The following is a 26845-nucleotide window of genomic DNA, read 5'->3' as shown; positions in this document are numbered from 1 at the left end:
ATTTGGGGCTATCCAGCAAGTGTGCGTGCCCCCCCCCCCCACAATGGTCTCACCAACACCCCCATGACCATGTATCTTTATTACTTACGCCCAGAGTTGGTAACCCTATTAAAACAGTATAATGGTCTGATTAAATAATCATGTATTGTGAACGAGACACAATACTATGCCATTGCACAACACAATAGTAAGAGAATTTTTACATTTTGTTTATAATAACTTGGATTATTATATGCGCCTCTAAAAAAAGTCCTTGAAGAAAAATTTGTTGTGAACAACATATGGAAATATTTACCAGAATAGTAGATTTTAAACAACATCCTTAAAAAGGAGGAAGAGGTGGAGAGTTTTACAAGAGCTACAGGGAGGGAATTCCAGATCTTGGGGCTGAGGCAGCTCAAGGAATGATTATTAATAGAGAAGCATAATTTGCATTTCAAGTTGCAATATCAACACACACAGTTCCTGACCTAGCCTTTAAACAAAGTGACTAAGTTTAATTGGATACCAAATTGGCAATGAAAATAATGTCACCATTTGTAAAACTGTCAATGAATGCATACATCTGCCAAAAAAATTGCCTTGGCAGAAAATGTCAATTTGCCAATTATGTTGTTCAGAAAATTATAACTTTATCACAAAATACTGAGTTCATTTTCAGGCCCCTTCTGAGCTATTTGTATTCATCAAAATGACATACAAATAATGAAAAACAATTAACAAAGAGTGAATAGCAGAGGGGACAAAGAATAGACTTACTGGAACATTATTGATCCTCATGCGACTTAAAGTTCTCCTGTAGTAGCTGAAATCATTCTGTATAGCAGGGTTTGTCATCTGGAGAACAAAAGCAATTAACAATGCAATATTTAAATTTAATACAGTGAAAGCTGCAACAGCAATTCAAGATATTACTGAACGTCTCCAATGAAATGTGACTATGTCCATGAATGTTCTGATGAAAGGTTGCCAACCTGAAATGTTAACTCTATTTCTGATTCCACTGATGCTGGTACACCAGAGTATTTCCAGCATTTTCTGTTTTTATTTCATATTTATGGCACTTATGATATTATGCTTTTGTTTTTAAAATCATTAAAAAGTATTGTGTTGATATCTCGAGTGCTTTACAAACTACGACTTGAATTATGGAAACAAAATGCATTTGATCATAGAATCCCTACAGTGCAGATGAAGGCCATTTGGCCCACCAAGCCTGCACTGACAATAATTCCACCCAGGCCCCATCCCTGTAACCCCACATATTTATCCTGCTCGTACCCCCTAATCTGCATATCCTAGGACACTAAGTGGCAATTTATCATGGCCGATCAACTTAACCCGCATATCTTTGGACTACGGGAGGAAACTGGAACACCCTCAGGAAACGCATGCAGACACAGGGAAAACGTGCAAACTCACACAGACAGCGACCCGAGGCCAGGATTGAACCCGGATCCCTGGCGCTGTGAAGCATCAGTGCTAACTACTGTGCCTCCCATAGTATATTTATAGTATCTGCATTGTACTACTACATTCCATTAACAAACAGAATTTAAAATACTTCTTCCTTCTTTGTCAATCTCTTCACAAATTTATGTTTCTCCAGTTCTGATGGTGCGCACACATTCACACGGAAGATGACAACAAAGCCTGAATTCAATGCTTTCTGGTTTGTATCTGATCCAGATGCTTCATACAATGGCAAATGGGACGTAGCAGCTATCCTGAGTATACTTAGGATAATATATTTCTGTAACCCACCACAAAACATTTCAAAATAATAATAAATGTTGAGTTACACAAAAATTTGGATTTTTCAAAGCAAATAAAGTAATAAATTTGTTTTTCTGTTTGTTTACAATTGCTGTTAAAAAGGCTAATTTCAGAGTAGCCAAGTTGAATTTAAGTAACTGATGAAAGTTAATAAAATGTTAATTTATGCAGCTGTAAAGTTGAGAATATTGACTCTCCAATTAAGGGCATATACTATTTGTTCCTTTCCCAATGTATTTTAGCTTCTGGTGGTGGTGTGTTACAGACCATTCAGCATAGCAAAACATGCACTTTTACATGCATGCTGTAGTCTGGAGCTATAGATTGCGATGTTGGAGGATCCAACTTTTTTTTTCCATCACTTTCCTGTTCTTACCATCTGGGATTGGTGTTGTTGGCCATCAAACCCAAGAGTGGGCCTCAAACCCAGAATTTCTGACTCAAAGGTAGTGAAGCTATCCACTGCAACACAAGACCCCCATTTTTGCTTCTACTATATCCCAAATGTCTGCCAACATGAGCAGAAAAGTTCCTGCCTTTGGATTTACTTTGACCAGCCACTTAGAGGTGTCGGAATTTGCTAATTTCTCCATTTGCTTTGCAGGGAAACCATGCAGCTTCTGCACAGTTATGATGCTCAAAAATCAAGTGGAATGGAGTAGTAAAAGGAAACAAAGCACAAGTCCATCCACTCCATGGCATACTATTGCTTCAGTGTGCATATCACTGCAAAATCACAAAATGACTTCTGCTTACCTTCAATTCGTCAAATCGTAGAGTGAAATGAAGGATCTCAGCAAACTGCTTGGCAAGAGCCTGCTCTCGCTCAAGATGTTGTGTGGGACTATATGGTGTGCTCGTCAGCGCTCCCAACAAGCCATGCAACGCTGCTTCTATCATCAAGAAAGTTTGGATTATTTTATGCTAATACATGGATTACTTAAATATATTAAATGACATGCTGAATGAGCAGGAATTAATACATATGCTTATCGATAGCTGAATTACGAAAGATGCAATTTTTAAACTAATCAAAATCTGGGGTTAAGATCTAATTCTTTCAATCAACTTGTTTACAGTGTGCGTGAATAGAATATTGCCAAATTTCAATATGGTGTATATTAAATGTATGCATTATGCTTTAAATCCAAATTGATACAACTTGCAAATGAAAATCATATTAAGTAATAAAACTTCAGGAGGGATATTTCACTTTACACTCACTGTGCAGTGAAGCTTTGTTACAAATAGCATTTAAACAACTTCTTCCTTCTTTGTCAATCCCTTCACAAATTTACATTTTCAATAGTCATTATGTGGAGAATCACCAAAACCATAACTGCTGTGGAAGCCACTGCTTATTTACGCAATATCCCAGATTTTTACTTAACTCACTGCATCTCAAAATACATTCATATAGAAGCTCTCTGATTTAGTTATCAGACCCTCTGGTTTATTTTACACTAGCAGCTAGGAAGACGTCTAAACCTGCATGCAGAAAGCTCTTTCCTGGGCAGAATTCCTGTTGGAGCTCAGCACTACAAACAAGGTGCCATCTGGCGGAATCAAATACTGCAACTCCTAGATGCAGGCCGAGAGATTCAAAGAACCTAAACAACTTTTAAAGCCAAACTTTAAACCACTGCACACTTTTCCGTAGTCTCTGGCTCCAGAATCAGATCAACCACTCACTCTGGGGGCACACTGGTTAGCACTACTGCCTCACAGTGCCAGGACCCGGGTTCAATTCCCAGCTTGAGTCACTGTCTGTATGGAGTCTGCACCTTCTCCCCATGCCTACGTGGGTTTCCTCCGGGTACTCCGGTTTCCTCCCACAGTCCAAAGATGTGCGGGTTAGGTTGATTGGCCATGCTAAATTGACCATAGTGTCAGGGGGTTTAGCAGGGTAAATGTGCGGGGTTACGGGAATAGGGCCCAGGTGGGATTGTGGTTGGTGAGACCTGTACTGTAGGGATTCTATGGATAATTATTAAGTCCTTGTGTAACTTTAAATTTTGATTATTTTGACTGTACATATGATAGAAGACAACTGTAAACAGCATATGAAAGCATAATTCATAACGTTCGAGTACAATTCTGAGATGAGAAGAAACGCACAACTGAAGTGAGGAGAAATGTCTTCACCCAGTGAGTGGTGATTGTGTAGAATTCACTATCACAGAAAGTGGTCGAGGCCAAAACATTGTGTGATTTCAAGAAGAAATTAGATATAGCTCTTAGGGCTAAAGAGACCATGGGAAATCGGGGAAGGTGAGATCAGGGTTTTGAATTTGATGATCAGCCATGATCAAAATGAATGGCAGAGCAGGCTCAAAGGGCCGAATGATCTAATCCTGCTTCTATTTTCTATGTTTCTATGCCTCAATACAGTTCAAATTTCTAGGCTTTCACATAATGGCTATGTTACATTGATCAATCCGATTTTCTAACTTGTCAAAAACATTCCCCAATTGCCGTTCAGTGATTTCATGAACACAGCATTAGCTAAAAGCTTATGAATTATGCTTTCACATGCTGTTCAGTTCGCCTTGATTACATGTATAAAGTGATTAACGTTTAAAATTGCACAATGACCTAACAAACACCCTGGCTGTGACTCTCCCATCCAGCTGCAGTAATTTTTTAGCGCAGCAGGCTGGAAGAATCAATTGTCAGCCAAATTGCAGGATTCCCGCAAGTGTCCGTGCTGTGCTTGCGTCTCCCAGGGCTGGATGTCGGGGGGTGGTGGTGGTGCTGCTGCTGCTGCACTTTGCAGCAGCCCAGTCTGGCCCAGCAACTGTCAGGGGCGGGGGCGGGCGGCAGCAGCAGCACTGCAGGAGTCCCAGCCTCGCCAGCAACTGAAGTGGCCAGCCAACAGGAGGCTGACAGTTTGGGGCCACTCTGCATGTGCAGAGGCCTGCTGGTTTCAGCCTCCCAGGTGTGAATAGGCCCTGCCCCTGAAATCTAATAATATTCATGCTGGTGGCCTCTGCATTGCACAGAACGTGAGAGATTCTAGTCTCCCACTGAAAATGCCAGCATGAATTACTCCAGTTTTTCCACAAATTCAACACGAGAACGTGTTTGGGAGAATTCTGGACCCAAATTGATCAGATTTAGCATTGTTGTTACAAAGTACAAATGACTTTGCAGTGATGCTGAAGGTGCTGGATGAAAATGTCCTTAAAGAATTGGCCAAAATAATTAAGCAATTTACCTTGCATCATTCATAAACAAAATCTTTCGGCATTAAAAGTTGCACAGCAGCTCATCAAAATGCGCAGAGCTTGTGTAAACGTTATTCCTACAGCCCAATCACTTCCTATGCCTGGCCATTATTTTCTTATTGTTCTAATCATCATCACACTACTGCAATTAGACAACTTGACACTTTGGATTCAAGGAATGTAGGTGCAAAAAAAAAGCACTTGTTAATGAACTAATAAAAGATGAGAAATGTGCTATATTGAGGTTTGTCTGTGTAATCACGGCCCTGCCAATTATGTATTTAATTGAAGAAAATCAATTTAAACTAAGTACACATCATCCTTCGAGTCTATATATAGTCCATTGCAGTTCTTGCCTCTTATATTCAATTCTATTTTACAGTGGAAGGATGTTATCTTAATTAAATTAGTTTAACTTCCTATATTGCAGTTTGACTTCAAAATCGTATATCTAGAATGTTACTCTGAGACCTACTGGCTTGTTGTAATAGCTATATTGAAAAACAGATTAACCACTATTATTTATAAATGTTTATTTATTAACTATTAAGATGGTCTTCTACTTTCGCTGCAGTCACGAGGGACTTGACTAAAATATGATAATTAATTTCACAAAGCATAAAACAATATTATACTTATGCTTAAAATTGCAGAGAATTTTAAGATAAATGTTAAACACTAATATGTATTCCACGTTGATGTAGACACATTTTGTGCTCAAAGTATAAAACCTATTGAATATTAAAATCAGTATTAAAGTCAGTAAGTTCCATGCAACACTGGCTTCACAAGTAAGTAGCCTTTAAATGGGTATTTTTGATATTCAATGCCATGCAACATTAGATCTGACACAAACAGTAATTTTGAATTCTGCTCATATAAATCTGCAAGTCATTTCCCACTATGACCAACAGGCGACTCAAAAGCCATGTGTTTTCAATTTTAGGACGAAAAAAACTTGCATTTATATAGCACCTTTAACACAATGAAATAGCCTAAGACACTTCACAGGACCCTTATAAAACTAAGTGTGACACTGATCCAGGTAAGGAATTATTGGGTCAGATGATCAAAAACTTGGTCAAAGAAGTGAAGGCGAGCCACAGAGGTGGAATGGCGTAGGGAGGGTATTCCAGACCTTGGGACAAAAGCAACCAAAAGCACAACCACCAGTGGTGAAGTGATTAAAATTTGAGATGAACAAGAGGGCAGAAGTAGAGCAGTGCACATATCTCAGGGGGTTGTGGTTGGAGGAGATTACAGAGAGAGGGCGGGACCAGGCCACAGAAAGATTTGGAAACATGATAATTTTAAACTCAAGATGTAGCTCAACTCGAAGGCAATGCAGGTCAGCAAGTGCAGGGATGATAGCAAAACAGCGCCTGGTATGAGTTCAGACACTGGCAGCAGAGTTTTGGATGACTTCAGGCTTACAAATGGTAGAATGTGGGAGATAGTATGCGGACAAACTTGGTTCAGAATAATTATTATGCGTAACACATTCAGTTTTGGTGCTTTTTCCCAAATAGGAAAACTGAAACAAATCATAATCCTATTCTGTAGTTATACATTTGTTGTTAGGTTGTCAACTGGTGTAATTTTCCTGGGATCCCATTAAGCACGTTTGTGATGGTTGCGTATTTTCTCAGGGCGCTTATAGAATCATAGAAACTGTATGACACAGAAAGGCAACTTGGCCAAAAAATGAGCCACACAGCCTAATCTCACTTTGCAGCATTCGGTCTGTAGCAGGTTACATATGGTGCATATTCAGACACTTTCTCAGTGAGTTGAGGGATTCTGTCCTTACTACTGTTTTAGACAGTGAGTTCCAAACCCTCACAATCCTCTGGGTGAAACAATTTTCCTTGTCTCTCTAATCTTTCTACAATCATTCTAAATCTGTGCCTCCTGGTTACTGACCTTTCTGCTAAAATAAACAGGCCCTTCCCATTCACTCTATCTAAGCTCCTCACAATTTTATACATCTCAATCAAATCTCCCCTCAGCCTCATCTGTTTGGAGGCAAACTCCTCCAGCCTATCCAATCATCCCTCATAGCTGCATTTTCCAGTCCTGACAATCTCCTCTGTACACTCAAATTACTTCCTTTCTGTAATGAGGTGATCAGAGCTGCACATGTACTCAAACTGTGGCCTAACTAATGTTTTATATAGTCCCAGCATAACTTCCCTGCTCTTATATTCAATGCCTCTGCTAATATGTGAATGGATTTCATCTGTCCTCTTAACCACTGTATCGATCTGTCCTGTTATCTTCTGGAGTCTGTGGACATTCCCTCCGAGGTCCCTCACTTTCTCTATGCCTCTGTCTCTTCCTGTTCATTGTATAATTGTGTCTTTTTTGATCTCCCCAAATGCATCACCTTACACTTTCCTGGGTTTAATTCTATTTGTCACTTTTCTGCCATCTGACCAGCCCACAGATATCTACCTGCAGTCTACTGCAATCCTCCTTCCCTACAAACTGCACAGCCAAATTTTGTGCTGTTCTAAAAAATTCTTAATCAACCCCCCCTACATTTACATCCAAAATATTAACATATAACAGAAAAGGCAGGGGACCTGATACTGAGCCCTGTGGAACCCCACTAGAAACAGCTTTCCTGTCACCAAAATATCCATCAACAATTACCCTTTGTTTCCAGTCACTGGACCAATTTTGTAGCAAAAACAGAAAATACTGGAAAATCTCAGCAGGTCTGAGAGCATCTGTGGAGAGAGAATAGAGCCAATGTTCGAGTCTGGATGACCCTTCATCAGAGCGGTACCCAGCTTGCTACAAATTTTAAAAATTAACTTATGCGATGTGGACATCACTGGCTTGACCAGCATTTATTGCCCATCCTTTGAGAAAGGAATTGCCCTTGAGGTGGTGTTAGTGAGCTGCCTTCTTGTATCGCTGCAGTCCGGCTAAGAGGGGATCTTATTGAAACATATAAGATGATTAGAGGTTTAGATAGGGTGGATAGTGATAGCCTTTTTCCTCGGATGGAGAAAGCTAGCACGAGGGGGCATGGCTTTAAATTAAGGGGGGGTAGCTACAGGACGGATGTCAGGGGTAGGTTCTTTACCCAGCGGGTGGTGAGGGATTGGAATGCCCTGCCTGCTGCAGTTGTAAATGCGTCTAGTTTGGGGGCGTTTAAGAGATCTCTGGATAGGTTTATGGACGAAAAGGGATTGGTATAGGCTAGTGGGTCATTGTTTTTGTAACTGGTCGGCGCAACATCGTGGGCCGAAGGGCCTGTTCTGCGCTGTAATGTTCTATGTTCTATGTTCTATGTTCTATGTAGTATAGGGACACCCATAGTCCTGTTGGGGAGGGAATTCCACGATTTTGACCAAGTGACAGTGAAGGAACGGCGATATCATAGAATCTTACAATACAGAAGGCGGCCATTCGGCCCATCAAGTCTGCATCGACCATAATCCCACCCTGGCCCTATCTCCATAACCCCATGCATTTACCCTAGTTAGCCCCTCTGACACTATGGGGCAATATAGCAAAGCCAATCCACCTAACCCACACATCTTTGGATTGCTGATTTATTTCCAAGTCAGGAAGGTCAGTGACTTGAGGAGAGCCTGCAGGTGGTTGTGTTCTCAGGTGTCTGCTGTTCTTGTACCACATTATCACACTACCTTCATCAATCCTTTACTTGCTCAAAAAATGCGATCAAATTTGTCAAAATGGCTAACCTTCCCTTAACAAGTCCATGTTGACTTGGTCCCTGATTAACCCAAGTATTTCTAAGTACAGTTTATCCTGGCCCTCAAATGATTCCAATCATTTGCCGTTGACCAAGGTCAGACTGACTGGCCTGTGATTATTCAGTCTCCCTCCCCTTTTAAACAAAGGTACAACATTATCAGGTCTTCAAAGCTCTGGCACCTCACTGGTATCCAGTGGGGATTGAAAAATGATGATCAGACTGTCTATTATTTTCTTTTGGCTTCTTTTAAGAGTTTGGAGGTACAATGCTCCTTACTGTCCTCCCTTCCAGATTACATATTGTCCTTCCTGCTCCCCCACCATCTAATCCGATCCCTTGGCCGGAACTGTATCACTTTTAGTCTAAGTACCGGGCAGATGTAGAATGGGGCAAATTCCCAATCTGTTCTTCGGGCACATTTTTAGGCACCTCCATATGCCTTCTGGCTGAAAGATTCTGAGCGACAAAGCCGGTGGGCAGGTCTTAACTCACCCAAGTTAAGTGAGTGTTGTTGGAGCCGCACCCATCCAGGCAAGTGGGGAGTATTCCAGCACATTCCTGACTTGTACCTTGTGGATGGTGGACAGGCTTTGGGGAGTCAGGAGGTGGTTACTCACTGTAGGATTCCCAATCTCTGACCTGTTCTTGTAGCCACAGTATTTATACTGAGGTAGTGCGCATGTGCAGACCTCTGATGCTGCTCATGCGCATTAGCAGTTAGCTACTGCAGGCTGCTTCAAATCCCTGCCTCCTGCCTGCAATTGCGGGGGCCCTTGGCCTGAGATGCAGCTCCCCTCCCCTCAGACCGATCATGAACCCCTTCCCTCCACCCCTCCCAACCCCACACACACACAACTGTGGTCCCACTGTCCTCCCCCAGCAATCGTGGCCCCGCTGTCCCTCTCCAGCAATCACGGCCTTGTTGCCCTCTCTCTGGAATCACAGCCCTATTGCCCCCCCCCCCCACTCAATTGTTGCAGAGAGGCAAACAGCTCCCCCCCCCCCCCCCCCCCCGGTTAGCCACCCCTGTCCATACCCCCGGCACTATTCAATGGGCATTGCCCAGATGCTAGGCTGGCAGTGGCAAGGTGCCAGTCTGGCAATGCCCATGGGGCATCCCTGTCTTACGCCCAGGCTATCCGGGAGAGGCCTTAATGGCCTCTGGTTCCACTGGCAAGGCCAACACAACTGCTTCCTGTTCATGGGAAGCATGTCTATCCCTCACCTCAGAGAACCTCTCCCAGCAAGGCCATAAAGGCAGACGAGCCCAGACAATTGAGTGCCAGACTCGCTAATTAGATATAAAACAGTGTTTTCTTAATTTCAAATAAATTGTTGTGAAATGGGCAAGAGGCTGACCATGATGCCAGTCAGGAAAACAGGTGCCCATCGCGCTACTCGCTTTATGCCCCACTTTACAACTGCATCACATCCGTCATAAAAAAAGTTCCTGTTTCTTTCTGCTCCCATTTCCTGTACCCTGGCACTTTCCACATTGTCAACCCCAGCCACCCCTTGATCTGACTCTCATCCACTCACTCACCAGGTTTGCTTATTCCCCACTCTCCATCCCTTCTTGATCTGAACATTGTAATTGGTCTCAACTTCACATCAGAAGCTATGGATAGATCAATCTGCCTTCAGGACCTCATTTCTCTCTCTACTTATATCATTGGTACCAACGTGAACCACAATTTCTGGTTGTTCAACCTCTCATTTGAGGCCATTTAATGCTGACACAACGGTGCCCACCAGTTCCAACAGACAGAAACTGACCTTCTCCCATACAAGATTTATTTTATCAATAATCCTTATTCTGCACCCATTAAGTTTATTTACTGTCCTTCCTGCTCCCCCACCACCAATGGCTGCTTCTGCTCCCCTTTCTTGTACCCTGACACATTCAACATTCTCATCACTCCACCCCTTGACCTGACTCCCACCTCCTCACCCACTTAGGCTCAAGGCCAATACCAGATGCTAGACTTGAAACTTAAAAGTTGTGAGATTACAATGACTTTTGGCAGAAATCAGTGAACAGATTCTGTATTTAATCATGACATGATGTAACACCTTAGGATACCACTGCAAACTTGTAATTAAAATAGGTCTATAATAAGGCATAAAAGTTATTCATTTATTTCAAGCTGTTTTAACACTGGTGTTTCTTTAGTTCAGACTGTAGGAGACCACAGAAAAGTGCCAACTCCTGTATTTAGACTGCCAAATCTGGTTTCTTTACCCTGGCAGCAGAATCATATAATTTGCCACTGGGATACAGGAGCTCAATTTGGCAATGTAAACTGAAGGCACTGGCTAATTGGTGCCGGTTTCCAGAGTCTACTAAACATGCACAACCTTAAAAGCACCATGAGGTTATAAAATTCTCAGCCAACAAAGAGCACTTCCCCAGGTCACAGAAGATAGCAGTACTTCAGATAGATGAACTACAAAGTACTCCTGCGTTCACGCATTACAGTATGATTAACGTGCTGAATTCAAAACAACATAAAAGGATGCGTAAGAGCAACTGTACAACTTGTTGACATGGGGTTGAAAAAGCACTGGATAGACACACTCCATTAAATCAGTGAAAATTTCTGAATTGCTCAATGAAGAGTTGGTTCATTCCTATGAAATATAGCAATGACCTAAACCATTGGCTGAATGATCATTCACTGAAAACTATTTTATATGCTAACTTAAAATATTATTTTCCCACCAACAGACCATCATTTAATGTGAAAATCCTGAGTTACCACCAAGTTCATTTGGTTATAACAAATGACAAATTATAAACGTGTAATTACTGGTATCTTATGAAGCACAAATTGTAAATTATTTCAAAAATTAAATTCCTTAATTTATCCAGTCAGGAATAAAAGTTACTATTTTGCCCACGCATCAACTTTGTTAATTTACATAACTATCTTTCGATTCATAATACTGATTTCCAACTATTATCTTCAATGAACTGTGACAATTATGTCCCATTCCATAAGGAAATATAAAGATTAAAGGAAGACTAACAAGATGTCATGGCATATACATTCCATTTATGAATAAAGGAAAATGTGTACCTAATCTCTGGGAGAATTCATAGAACTTCTTTAGTTTTCCTACTAGTGGACACACTGCACTCCATGCTTTCTCTTGCAAATTTTCATCACTTGGATGCTGTATTGCCTTTAATTGAAGAGAATTATTAATTTTAAACATCACAGATCACCTCAAAACAGGACAAAACTATTGCGCCAAGATGGGATAATGAGAGTTGAAATGAGATCCTGGATCACCTTAAAAGGATTTAATCCTGGATCTCTACATTTCTAAGGACAGATTTGTTTCAATGGAATTTTATGAATGCATTGTGTTTTAACAGGATTTCCAGATTGAAAATTTGATCTCGTTCTTGTGCCAGATGACAAGTTTGTCAATAATGTTTGGAAATTTTAGCTTATTTACTCACTTTATTAATGTGGTACATTTGTATTTACAAATTTTGTAAATGTCATAAAGCTACTCAATTTAATATTGATATCAATTTCCACCTGGACCAACTTGACTTCAAAGCCACAAAACTGATGCATTTGGCATCAAGTTCACATTTAAAGGGTGCCTCTGGGAATTTTCCAGGGAAGCTATGTATGCTTGGCAATCAAGACTCACTATTTAATACCAAGGAGAATGTTTTGGTGACTACTGTGTTGGCATGCTGCACTGCAAGGAAAGCTAAAGGCTCTAGTGTTACAATTTTTCATCTTGCACTCATGAGCACAGAATTCACAAAGATACCAATTGTAAAGGGAGCAACGATTTATACCGCATGAAAACAGAGTGCTGATCATTTGGAAAGTGGACTCTAATTGATAGGGGTGTTGCCATGGTGAATGCACTCAGGAACAGTTAACCGCCAAGCTTTTGTTTAAATTCAAACCAAGCAGGTCGACTCAGGTTGGTCAAGACATTGCCAAGGGAAATGAACTAAGCAACAGACCCTGTTTAATGGATTTGTTACAATATAGACAATTAACTGGTTTTATTCTGTAATCCATTTAGTGATCAAAGAAAAACAATACCTCTCTTATTTCGTGTCCTGCCCCTCTGTACGATTGTAGATCATCCAGGATTCCCTCTGCATCCTTTAACACTACATTCACCTGATTAAATACTTCTCTTTCAGCATCTGTAGGCTGTGCATCTGAACAGTAGTGCATAAGTATTCAGTATAAACAAAATTCAAAATAGTAATTCAATTTAAAAGCTGATTGAAGAACTTTAGGTATTCACGTGATTGCTACATTCAATTAGAAGTTAAGGTCACATAAAAATCTATGCATTCTGCATTTGAGTTCTTGAAGCTTTTGTTCTTCAGCTGAAAATGTCAAATTTCAAACTGTTTTGTTTTAAATTACTGCCAAAATCTGATGCTAAAATTGTTACAAAGATTATTAATGTCTAGAAGTGTGATTTAGACATCAGATTTTAGGATATTTAAAATTATGATTCTAGTTAACCTAACTAAGAAATTATTCTACACTGATCTAGGCTTAACTCTAAGAAAAACTACCCTTAAAAGGAACTATGGTGTTTATATGTTATGTGGAACTTGTCAGTAAAAAGATAAAGGTATATTGACAAGTATTGACAGGGATATTATGCTATTTTGATTTGAAACTATATTTTAGTTTGTAGCAATAACAACTTGCATTTACACAGCACCTTTAACATTGTCAAATCTAGTTTGTATTTGTTATGTTTTGCTTTGAGCCACAGGAAGAGATATGAAGGCTGATGATCAAAGACTTGGTTAAAGAGATAGCTTTTAAGGAGTGTCTTAAAGGAGGAAAGTGGTGAGGCAGAAAGTTTAAGGGAAGGAATTCCTAATCTTAGGATCTTAGTCTCAGCAACCAACTGAAGGCATGGCTGCCAGTTGTGGAGTGATTAGATACTCAAGAAACCAAAACTGAAGGAGCGCATATCTCAAAGGGTTGTAGGGCTGAAGGAGGTTACAGAGACAGAGAGGGACAAGCTATGGAGGAATCTGAAGGTGCGAATTTTAAAATTGAAGCGTTGCTTAACCAAGGGCCAATGAGCACAAGACTAATGAGTACTTTGAGACTAGGTGTGAGTTAATATACAGGTAGTAGAGTTTTGCATGACAACCAATTTATGGGGGGATGAAAGATGCAAAACCTGTCAGGAAAGCATTGAAGCAATCAATTCTAACAAAGATATGGATGAGGATTTTAGCAAAGACCAGAGCAGAGTGGAGTGCTGTTACGGAAGTGAAATCTGGTGGTCTTGCTAATGGTGCAGATAATTGGTTGAAAGCCTATCCTGAGGTAAAATAACACACAAATTTTGCAAACAGTCTGGTTCAGCCTCAGACAGTTGCCAGGAAGACTGATGGAGCTAATGGCTAAGGAACAGAGTTTGCAGCAGGATCGTAAGACAATGGATCGATCTTTCCAATATTTATCTTAGAGGTAATTTCTGCTCAACAAGCAGCGAGTCTCAGACAATGAATTAGGCAACTTAGATATAGTGGAGAGGTCAGAAGAGATGGCGGTGAGGTAAAGCTTGGCATTTTCAATGTCCACGTAGAAACTGAAACTGTTTTCAATTATGTCACTGTGCATAGAAATAGGAAGGAACCAAGCGTGGAAACTTGGGGACAACAGAAGTAACAGTGCGGGATTGAAAAGAGAAGCCATTATCTGGCTATAACTGGACGGATAAAAATGGAGCCAGTTGAGTGCAGTCCATAGCAGTTGGATGACAGTGTGCTCACATTGGAGGAGGATGGCATGAGCAACTGTGACAAAGGCTGCAGTCCGGTCAAGACATACAAGGATGGGTAGTTCAACAAGATTATGGTCACGTGGAATGCCATTAATGAATTTGAAAAGAGTTGTTTTAGTACTGTGGGATTCAAACATTGAATCCTTCAGTAGCTGTGCGGAGCTTGCACATCCGCCCAGTGTCTGTGTGGGTTTCCTCCAGGTGCTCTCCTCTCATAGTCCAAAGATGTGTAAATTAGGTGGATTAACCATGGTAACATTGCAAAGGTTACCTGGATAGGGTGGGGTGTGGGTGGGCCTGGGTAAGATGCTCTTTCGGAGAGTCACTGTAGACTTGATGGGCCAAATGGCCTCTTTCTGCACTGTAGGGATTCTATGGTTTTTGGTTTGATTGAGTCCACGAAAGATAGGCAGATGTGGGAGGCAACAGCATATTGAATAATTTTGCACAGCAAATGAAATTTGGATATACGGCAGTAGTTTGCAAGGATAGAGGATCAAAGTTTTTTTTAGGAGGGATGGTGACTCCTTCTATACTGTAGGGATTCTATGAAAGACATCTCAAAAGATGCCAGTTAGAACAGATTTACATAGCAGCTTTTCACCCTGAGAAGTGTGATTCAATAGCCAATTCAATAGATATAGAGATCCAGATGGAATGCGCTTCATTAGTCACCATCCAGCGCCTCAAGTGGAACAGATCCTAAGCACAAAATTGCTCATAATACAGTACAAATAGCAGCTTCATTCACGAAGGTAGTAAGAATGTCCAAAGAATGGATGTGAAAAATAATTCTCAATGACGTAGGTTTGAAACTAAGGCACATTTTTGGAGAGGACATGGTGTGCTAATCTGCCTTGGGATGTATCTCATAACAGCAATGAAAGAACTAGTGGGAAGTATTCTGTTCCCAAACACTGATTTCACACAATAACAAACTTCTTGAAGAGTGGCTCCCTTGAAGAGTTCGTTAATCTGTCAAACTAATGAAACAGCCTTTCAAAAACCTCTCCAAAACATTAAATCCAATTATCTACTCATAAAACTGCCAATCAACCAAAGCATGCAGACCCCTTGAAAGCCCTGTCCACAACCCTGCTGAGCTAAATATAATACTGTATTTGGAATCCAACCATGGATAAAGTGGGTCAGTGGATAAAATCTGTTTATGCATTAATAGCTTTGGGAGGCTGATTCATATGTCATCTGGACACCATGCTTTGATTTTTTGCATTGATTTGAAATATCTGCAGAAACTTTAAAAACTGAGCAGATGTCCAATATCTTTGATTGAAACTTCATCTGGTGAGCCTTTAAAGAAAAGGAGCAGATGACTGAACAACTGCTACAGAAACTTCAAAGACTATTGCATTGAGCTCTGGAGGATTTGTTTATTCAGTTGTGCAACAGAATTGCATTAGAAATGCATGGTTACATTTAGCTTGGCAGTGTTGTGGATAGGGCTATCAAGGGGATGGCATGCTTTGGTTGATTGGCAGTTTTAGGAGTAGATAATTGGATTCAATGTTTTGAGGAGGTTTTTGAAAGGCTGTTTCATTAGTTTGACAGATTAATGAGCACTTCAAGAGAGTTGCTCTTCAAGAAGAAGCTTCAATGACAATTTTATGAGCTTCTAAGAGGAACTATACTGGAAGTTGAATGGATGATACTTTTTTTATCTAATGAAACTTCCCAATGTTATTATATAGCTATGAATTCTGTATATAGTGGATAATGGATGAGTGGGTATGGAGATTCCTGGGGCGGGAGAGGGGGGAATAAAGGCATGGAGAATGCATGGGAGATTTGGAGGAAGCATGGGGTTGCAGAGTGGATGGGGGAAAGGTATGGAGAAGGCAGCCATGAAGCTGGCTTGAGGGGTATGGGGATATGAGGTAGTACAGAGACAGCATGGTAAGGAAGGGGTAGGGATTGAGGGTTAGTAAGTCTAACAACCATGTAAATAATTGGACCAATGTGCCAACAAACAGAGGGAGGCCTTCTAATTTGTCAGCCTTGGCATCTGACTACCTATGTTCCCGCCTCAGGCTGCTTTGGGAGGTAGCTGGCCACAACTCCAGTGTGCCCTGAATTCAGAAGATGAAAATTCCATACCAATGGACTGACTTTCAGAAGTCGGGAATCTATTAGGAGGTGGCCTGACTCTTATTTCCCAATTCAAAGAGGAAAATCCTGCTCTGCATTTCAAAATTTTCATACTTCTATCCATCAGATACAGCAGTAATCTAGCAATCTGTGAAAACAGACAACATTCTAAAAGGGATCAGACACTGATAAGCAGCTCTCAGAGGACATAGAGAAATAGCAGTGTCTTGAATACTAAACAAGAAAGCTGGCTTCCAAGGTCACCATCTTTTCTGCTTGGCATTAGGAGCCAAGATCTTGAAAGTTTGACATAGCTTGGGTGGACACAGATGGTTCAATGACAAGTTTTGTAATTCATCCATTCAAAAGACAGATAGGCAATGATTGGTTTAAATCAGTCTCCATAGATATTGCGGTATAAAACAAATAAGAGATTTCCTGAGCAGAGATTTGTAGAGGTCTTATGTATTGCATTGACTGGTACCATGGCATCTACTGAGGCAGCCAAGGGAGCATTTCTGTGAAGATCATACTTCTATCTCGAGTAGAATGATAACGCTGTTGCACTTTGATATTGTGTCAAGTCTTATTTATATTGAATAAAATTTAACCACTGTCACCAATGAGGGTTATCATTTCAAATCATATAAGGGTTTGAAAAAGGGGATAAATGGTTCATTGACACCATGTAGCTCCAACACAACTAATGAATCGCAGGTAGGTGAGGAATGTACTCAATTTGAGGAAAATAAAGCATCACTTCAGATAGTAAAGCATTTATTTTAAAAGCAACACACTTTTCAATTTATTGTAAAGTCTTTTAAACAGAAGGTAAAAAATACAATGATCAATATTTAATTAGCTTAAAGAAGTGATTTTAAAAATCAGGTTTAATTAAGGGGCCAATAAACCACTGTCAGCGTGTATAATGCAAATAAATTTCCAAATAATTATGACTGATCTTTGAATAAATCTTGGCATATTGCTGTGTTGAAAAAAGTTGCTTAAATACAAACGTCAAAAACTGTAACCAATGTTCAAAAGACTGGTGTACGTGCAATTACATATATCTAATAACATGCAATAATTTTTATGTGACTTTAAGATTATGTTACCAGGTCATAAATGTTTGATCTAGCTAGTTTTTAACAGATTTTACAGGCTGATTAAGTCTTCCTTTATCTTCAGTAGGTCTAATACATCATTGTAACAGTTTTCTTTACAAGTTAGAGGGAATGCATTTCACATTTAAGTTTTTTGTTAATTCCTCCCAACATTTGATCCCATTTTTCATTTTCTGCAGCACCAGATGGTCCAGTAGAAATACTACAGCTGCCAAAGTGCAAAATTCCATTGCTCTAAGCAACCTATTTTTCTTTTTGGGGAGGTAGAAGAGAAAATTTGGACATGCAAAGCCTCACTCGAAAGTATAAAAGGCCAGTGGGTGAATAGCGCTAGGGTTCTGCCATGAGAATGGAATGGACTATATGTAGGAATCAGAAGAATAGTATAAGTTTTGAGATTTAGCAATTTCTTTTACCCTCCTTTCCTGAATAATAGCAAACCTATTTAAGTTATTCTCAAGCATTAGGGGAATGTAATAAATTGGTGCTACTTTATAGGATCGTCACATTTTCTATCTATTCTGATTGGCTTTGGGAAACCTGTTGGCTTACAGCATGCACATTAAAATGTCACCATAACAAGCAACATCCCCACTACTCTTTCACTTCTTTATCATAAATGTTGAGACCTTAACTTAAGCAGCAGTTACTTTTCTACCTGACTAGCAATATTCTGATTCTCAAAAGACTACATCCAGTACGGCCTAAGAGAATGGTTAAGTTGAAGCATGCTGTAAGGAAAATGCACATCATTAAAATAATGAGAATTATTACACAAATTAAGTAACCTATCTTTAGATAATCATCTTACCATATGAATATTATCACACTGTCAGCTCATAAGCAGACAGGACACTGGAGGAGGAATCGCCTCAACAGTACTCATGTATTAGTCCAACTGATAATACAGTTAGGTGAAGTTGTGAGAATTATTCCATGAGGCATCCTATAACTTCTAATCAATATGAATATGATTGAATGATATTCAGGAAATATGAACAAAATGGTCAAAAAGTGTGTTGATAGACACATGAACAGGAGGCAAACAGAGGGATAGAATCACGTGTCGGCACAGGCTTGGTGGGCCAAATGGCCTGTTCTTGTGCCATATTGTTCTGTGTAGAATTTGGCACTGAAGCACTGTTCTAACAGTAGAGGCATTTGGTTAGTTTTCTTACCATGGATCAATGAAGGCAGTTAAATAAAAAAGGTAGCAGCCCAGTTATTTAGTTCATAGGTAAGTGTCAATTGTGACCCTGGTTGTATGCTTTTTGGTTTCCATGCTCCTACTTGAATTAAATTTTTACTACATCTAAGATTAAAGCTGCTATATTTTACCATTTATATTACTTTCCCTTGCTTATTTTGTATCATTCTGTTGCTAGTCACCTGCAATGAAATCAGCAATCACACAACTCATAAAAAGCTCTGCTTGTCATTGAAACTGAGCATTGATATGATACTTTTTGTGCATGCATTTGTTCTAGGTGATTGGCAACTGCTGTGGATATGCTGGATCATACCTGAAAAAGCTATTATCTAGCACAGCAGAGCAGTTTTGGAAACATGGGGGAGGGAGAACACCAAACTAATGCTGTGGTGACGGTCATGGGGTTTTATAAGATGTGGTGGTGGGGGAGGGAGAAGTAAGAACAACAGCAGCGCTGCCCATCTACGAAAACATGATAATGTTTCTGTACATGCTAGCATATGGCTTTCCCCAAATTAATGAAGCTAGGCTTCAGTCCTCCAGTGTGTGCAGAAAATGCTTCAGTAGACAACAATGGTCAGTTCATCTGACCCAGAACACTTTTGGCAGAATTTTAATTCTATACCAAAGTCAAATCTAATTGCTGCAAAACTTCAATATCATTCAAATAAGTGTGACTAAGAATCAATCTTCAAAATGCCTGTGTTTCTTTTTTATCTCTTATCCAAACATTACAGGATTAATGCAAGGGGATTTGAGACCTCCTGTATAATTGTTGACGCTCCGTACATTTGGCTCTTTATGTATTTACTGTTAAACATATCTGGTCAAATTTTTAGCCTGAAGATAGGTTCCATACAGCAGAGCTGTTGTGAAGTTGGGAAATCAAAATAAATGGTTGGTGCAGATCTGATGGTAGTTACAGTGATGGGTTTCCTGGGTAGCATCTTGAGGTTGTTTGAAAAAAGACTGCAGCTCCTGACCTGAAAGCAGTTCTGCAAAGACAATTATCTCATGGTTTAGGCTCTTCTCACCCTTTTAACTGCCAGATCTCACATGGCCTGGGAAACCAACTGAAAGGATTTAAAATAGAATAGCCTTTAAAGTGGAGGCCAATAACTTGATTACAATATTTAAATGAGCAATCTTTTTCCCATTAGTGGACAGGTTGCTCACCCCTTGTCCTGCCTCCATTAAACTGAAGTGGAAGATTTCAAGGCATCATGGGTTCTTGTTTCAGATTTTTTACATTTTGACCTGACTCAACTCCAACCTACCTACTTTAGGAGTCAAGAATTCAGCCCTCTCTTTCTACTATTTACCACTGTGACTTGCTTACTACTATGAGTTTTATAAACTTGCCAATTTTAGCAAAATAATGTTATGAGACAAGACTATATTAATGGTGCTATCTTCCAGGTTTCCATGCTTCTACCAAACTACTTGAATTAAATATTTACTACATCTAAGATTAAAGCTGCTATATTTTACCATTAGCATATAAATTATGCTAATGTATAAATTAGCATAAAGAAACTTCACAAAGTTAAATCAAGTTTTCAAAATGTATACTTTTAGCAAATGAAACTGTTGTAGGACTGAGGAAACTAAATTGAGTAATTGAAAGCAATATTCCAGGGGCTTAACTCAAGGTAAATTTTGTGATGACCACAAACAAGATCTTTCTTGGTGCTCAGCAGAAATTTATTGCGATGGTCAAAAAGGACCGTAGGAGGAGAGGTAATAAGCCGTGGATAACGAAGGAGGTGAAGGAAAGTGTTAAATTAAAAGCGGAGAAACTTAGAGTAGCTAAGAGCAGTGGGCGAGAAGAGGATTGGGAAAGGTTTAAATGCCAACAAAGATTGACAAAGAAGTTGATAAAGGAGGGTAGGAGAAGCTATGAAGCTGGGCTAGCACTTAATATAAAAAAGGATAGCAAGGGTTTTTATAAATATATAAAAAGGAAGAGACTGGCTAGGGTGAACGTTGGTCCTTTAGAGGATGAGAAAGGGGACCTAGTGGTAGGGGATGGGGATATGGCTAAGGTCTTGAATAACTTTTTTGTTTCTGTCTTCACGGAGGAGGACGTGAATAATTTGCCGGGCGTTAGCGATGGAAAGGTGGTAGGACTGGAGGGTCTTAATGACATTACTGTTACTAGAGAGGTGGTGCTAGACAGACTGGAGGGGCTGATTGTGGACAAGTCCCCAGGACCGGATGGAATGCATCCGAGGGTTCTGAAAGAAATGGCGGAGGTGATAGTGGATGCCTTGGTGGTTATTTTCCAGACGTCGCTGAATTCCGGGGAAGTGCCGGAAGATTGGAAAACGGCTAATGTTACGCCGTTGTTTAAGAAGGGTGCCAGGCAAAAGGCGGGAAATTATAGGCCGGTTAGTTTAACGTCTGTGGTAGGTAAAATGTTAGAATCCGTCATTAAGGAGGAAATAGCGAGGCATCTTGAAGGGAATTGCTTGATAGGGCAGACGCAACACGGTTTCATTAAAGGGAAGTCGTGTCTGACAAATTTACTGGAGTTCTATGAGGATGTGTCTAGGGCAGTGGATAGAGGAGAGCCGGTGGATGTGGTCTTTCTGGATTTTCAGAAGGCGTTTGACAAGTTACCTCACAAGAGGTTATTGCAGAAGGTCAGGGGACATGGAGTTGGGGGTAGGGTGTTAGCGTGGATAGAGGATTGGTTGTCAAATAGGAGGCAGAGAGTGGGGGTCAATGGGTGCTATTCGGATTGGCGGTTGGTGACTAGTGGGGTGCCCCAGGGGTCGGTGCTGGGGCCTCAGCTTTTTACCATTTATATAGATGATCTGGAGGAGGGAACCGAGTGTAGGGTGTTGAAATTTGCTGATGACACCAAGATTGGGGGAAAGGCAAATTGTGCGGAGGGTGTGGAGAGTCTGCAGAAGGATCTAGATAGGCTGGGTGAATGGGCCAGGAAATGGCAAATGGAATTTAATGTTGGCAAGTGTGAGGTGGTCCACTTTGGTAGGAAGAATGGTAGGAAGGACTATTACTTACGTGGCGAAAAACTGCAGCAGGCGACGGTGCAGAGGGACCTCGGGGTCCTTGTGCATGAGTCGCAAAAACCCAGCTTGCAGGTGCAGCAGGTGGTCAGGAAGGCGAATGGGATGCTGGCCTTCATAGCGAGGGGGATTGAATATAAAAGTAGGGAGGTCTTGCTGCAGCTGTATAGGGCATTGGTGAGGCCGCAGCTGGAGTACTGTGTGCAGTTTTGGGCGCCGCACCTGCGCAAGGATATTTTGGCCTTGGAGGGAGTGCAGAGGAGGTTTACTAGGCTGATACCGGAGTTGAGGAGAGGCTGAATAAACTAGGCTTGTACTCGTTAGAGTTTAGAAGAATGAGGGGAGATCTCATTGAGACGTATAAGATGATGAATGGGATGGATAGGATAGAGGTGGAGAGACTCTTCCCGCTCAAAAAAGACAGTAGGACTAGGGGGCACAGCCTCAAGATAAAGGGGAGGCGGTTTAGAACGGAGTTGAGGAGGAACTTCTTCACTCAAAGGGTGGTGAATCTCTGGAATTCTCTGCCCGTTGAAGTGGTGGAGGCTGCCTCGCTAAATATTTTTAAGAAGCGGGTTGATGGGTTCTTGATAAGAGAGGGGATTAAGGGTTATGGGGAGAGGGCGGGAAAGTGGAACTGAGCCACGACAGATCAGCCATGATCTTATTGAATGGCAGGGCAGGCTCGAAGGGCTGGATGGCCTACTCCTGCTCCTATTTCTTATGTTCTTATAACTCTGACACTATATAGTGAATTTACTTTCATTCTGAAGTATTCTATTGGACCATTGGTAGTTACTGTCGACTTATAACACCAATTGTATTAAAACATTTTTTTCCTTCAGCCTACACTAGCATTGACCAGTCAGCCTGTAAAAATAAATATTCTTGTGGTTTTCCAATTAGTGAAAAATCACTTCATCCATAAAAATGCCTCCAGAATCAAACATTTATCAGAGGTCAATAATGCATTACTGTAACTGGTACATGGTTAACCTATTGACACAGAATTGTAATTATTGCAAATATTTTAAACACATGTAGAAAGCAATATGGATTAAGAATCAGTTATAACCCACAATTAATGAAATATGCAAAAACATTGCCCTGAAATTTAAAAAGGTGCAGACAGAAAGGACACAAGTAACATAAATGACAAAAAAAATGGACAATTAATAGGGCTGTTGACCGAGGTTAGTAACAATTGGTTTATATTTAGTAATATGGGGGAAAACGTTAGCTTCATTGGAACAGTAGGCTTTCACGTTTTTTAGTGTTACGAAAAGTTGTGCCAAAATGTTTTGGCTTTGTGAACACTAAAGTACACAAGTATAATCAACAGTCTTTGGCATTTTCACTGAAAATGCTTGGTCAGAAACACTGCAGAAGACTGTAGAATAGATGCACACAGAACACTTAATTGCAGCAAATATTGACCCATAAAGTTTACTACAAAAACAGCAACCATGTACACTGTTTGCATTTGTTGCATAAAATGTAAATATGAATGATTTTATGTTACCACAAGCAAGAACAATCATTGCATAAAGCACCTGAAGTTTACATTTAGCATGCAGAAGGACCATATGCACTTATGACCACAACAGTGAAGCTTCAATCTGCTATAAGCACAAAATTATTTAGTGATCAGAACTTCTGATTTCCACTGAACAAGGGCAAAAAGATCAGATTTACAGGCTTCACCTAATCTTCCTTATTCACTGGTTGACATGAAATAATCTTAATCAAACAATGCAAATTTAGTAGATTAATGAGCCAGCCTCATCTACTGCAGCAAATAGCACAGCATGGCAAAACAATGACTTTAAAGCATTTGTTCACAAATGTAAAGCAAATATATATGTATACATACACACACATATATATTATGTTTAAAATGGATCTTAGGGATGAGATGAATCTCCAAACTCCAATTTCTAATAAAGCCTAATTTTACAGCAACCGCAATTTCCCACTTTTGACAAATAGTCAACTGCTTAAGATGGGTCCTTATTTTCCAATGAGAATAAACAAATAATCTTTCAAACCAGTGAAATACAGAAGTGACAATTTTGTCTCCCAGAGCAGTATTTTACTTTTTGCATCAAATTAACATTTTAAAGTTACTCAGTCTGTGCAAATTTCAAATTGATGGCATCTTTGATTTAATTGGGGGACTTAATTGTTGGTTTACCTATCTGTTACAGAAAAAAACTTCTTCTGTGGGCATGCCTGTCTACAGTAGCCCAGGTAGGGGTAGTGCTTAAAGGCAAGTGAGGGGAAACCACTGCCTCCAGAGATTTCCCTACACCTTCAATATCAACAGACCAACAGAAGCAATTTAATCGCTGTCCCGGGCAGCATGGAACATCCCTAGCGATTAAAGGAGGACTGAAGACTGTTCAGAAATGGTGTTTCTGAACAACTACACATTGTTGCTATCATGGTTATAGAACATGTCCTGCAATGTTAGTGGGTTGGGTTTCACAGTGCTGGCAAGCCATGCTTCTATCTGAAGTAATCCTGTAACATAAATATGACATATGATTTTACTTATCAAGGAGAAGGTGAGGGAAGAAGGCAATTCAGAGACTCTTATTACAGAGATCAATTTGACCAGATTTATCACTGTTGAAGTATATTATGGGGGGGCTTGTTCTTCAGTGAGATAACATCAGCTGAGTACCTTAATGGGAATTAACTGTGAATAGGATCCACAGGAAAACGGCAAGGAAGAGAGAATGAAAAGCCACAATATCTTACGGATTTCTACACAGTGCACTAAATAGCTGGCAAAGCACTTCAGGTTCCAGACAAATAATTGGTCTCTAGCAAACGACTTTTAAATTTGATGGGCACTGTCAGTGTGGACAAACCAAAGAACATGACTTTATTAGCTTTACGGGGGAAGAAAATAGTAATCATGGAATAGCAAAAACAGCTCAGTGTGATGTCAATTAGTACACAATTATTTTCAACACTTTTTAAGCACAGAGAAGTATAATTTTCCTTCATCCCAATCCTAAACACAGCAACAAATAAAGATGATATACATAAATGCACAGAAAGCATGCGGAATGTTGGTTCCAATTCACAAGATTATTGTAGATTTTATAGAGAATCACAGAGGTACCAGGATGAAATACAAGCACCATGCAGTAAAAGACTTGGGCAGTAGGGTCCCCATGTTGGCCTCCAGAAAACTACATATTTTTTACTAAATACAGGGCAACACACTCTGGCAAAACAGTATCTAATTCATGAGTAACCTCAATCTGAATGGGAATTGAACCTGCACTGTTGGCGTTGCTCCATATCACAAACCAACTGTCAGCCAACTGAGCCAACCCTTTGCCTGCACATGTATTGGGAGCTTATACCTTATGAAACTTCAATGCTTCAGCCATTAAATACTATCAGCCAAATAATCTCACAGCAGCCATCTCTACTGTATTTTTACATGTCCATACAGATAAACTGCAGGCACAAGGTTACATATCAGTGTTGTCAGCTACAACTGAAATGAGTTTTAACAAATTATTGCCTAGGTTTTAAAGTGTTGTAGCACATCTTACGGCAGTAGTCAAAAACAAAACTGATCCTGCCAGCAAGTACAATTCTCAGCAACTGAATAAAGTTATGTTGGCACTGAAGAGCGGAAAAGTCTTTTGCTTAAACACTCAGGCTCATTGACAGACTAGGGACTTGGAAGGATGGCTGTGTGTAGTCAAAGTGTATTTAAAATTAACTTTATGATGTATACTTCATGGTGCCTGTACTGACGTAACGCTCTGCAATAGATTTAATAATAATATTCTGACACCGCTGCAATTAGCATGCAGATGCAGCTATTAATTTACACTCCATGTTCAGAAACATTTCATATTCAGAAACATCAGCAGAAAGCAGGAAAAGGGCGCCTAGAGCTCCAAAGCTATTATGTAATTCTGTTTTATTTCAGACACTTGTACAACATGCTTTGTACATTACTGCAAGCAAAGCAACTACAGCAATAAAGATGGCAGCTAAATGCAAATTGAGATGAGCAGATATGACTGACTGGGCAACATGTTAAAGACCTAAGTACCCCCCACCCCCCACCAAAAAATTTCATACTTGGACACTGAACCATCCAGAAACAAGAAGTGTGTAAAAAAGATTTGCACAACTTCACCCCCCACAAGTATAAGTCTAGCAATTACTTATGAACAAAGTGTCCAATTATTTAAATTAGTCAACAATAGTCAAAATAGTGTAGCAAATAAAAATTTAAACCTATTACAAATTAAAGAGACATATTATCAGTTAAATGAAACAAAGGTAAATACAAACAGAAATCTACAAGAATTAAAGACTTTCAGACCCAACAGGTTGGTGCAAAGTTAACTTTGTGTACAGGCATCACATCTGATTGTGAACACACAGAATGGAGCTTTTTAAGTTAAAAAATCATTTTACCCCTTCATATTCACCGGTCAGCCACATCTGAATGCTCATCTCTTATGCAACATCCTTCAGTCCCCATCGTATAATTGCAAGAATTTAGTGATTAGGTCAGATTGGAAATTAAAAATGAAAAACATTGCTGACCCTTTCAGCTTTACCATGCAAAGCAATTTAAACATGCATCAAATACAAGTGCAGTGTAAGAGATGCAGTCTACTGCAGGCAGGAAAAGAATATAAAATGAAGAGCATTCTCACTTTCAAAGTCAAGGAAAAAATTTGGCCCCTGCTCAAGATCTGTGCATGTCAAAACTTTAAGAAGGTTCCCCATGTTAAGGTACCTGCCAAGACAAGAAGGAAGAAAAAAAAAACGTTTTTTTCCCC

The 26845-nt window shown here is 40.0% G+C and overlaps 1 protein-coding gene across 13 annotated transcripts in view; it reads right to left on the bottom strand.

The window, feature by feature from the left end:
• The window catches only part of fam49bb (family with sequence similarity 49 member Bb), a 194963-nt gene that overhangs the window by 20411 nt on the left and 147707 nt on the right, over positions 1-26845 (bottom strand). For 12 of the 13 annotated variants that reach the window (XM_080193839.1, XM_080193838.1, XM_080193834.1 and 9 more), the window contains 5 exons: positions 26720-26802; positions 12816-12937; positions 11817-11922; positions 2533-2669; positions 760-837 (listed from right to left, as the gene is read on the bottom strand). In XM_080193839.1, coding sequence (XP_080049965.1) covers positions 760-837; positions 2533-2669; positions 11817-11922; positions 12816-12937; positions 26720-26792 — 516 coding nt within the window. In that variant the 5' untranslated portion in view covers positions 26793-26802. The remainder of the gene's footprint in view (positions 1-759; positions 838-2532; positions 2670-11816; positions 11923-12815; positions 12938-26719; positions 26803-26845) is intronic. The other variant, XM_080193846.1, reaches the window with a different exon arrangement.

The sequence above is a fragment of the Carcharhinus amblyrhynchos genome, chromosome 8 (assembly GCF_965287045.1).
Source record: "Carcharhinus amblyrhynchos chromosome 8, sCarAmb.v2.hapA, whole genome shotgun sequence".
NCBI lineage: Eukaryota > Metazoa > Chordata > Chondrichthyes > Carcharhiniformes > Carcharhinidae > Carcharhinus > Carcharhinus amblyrhynchos.
The sequence above is the reverse complement of the archived record's forward strand: the minus strand, read 5'-3'. Positions and strand labels throughout refer to the sequence as shown.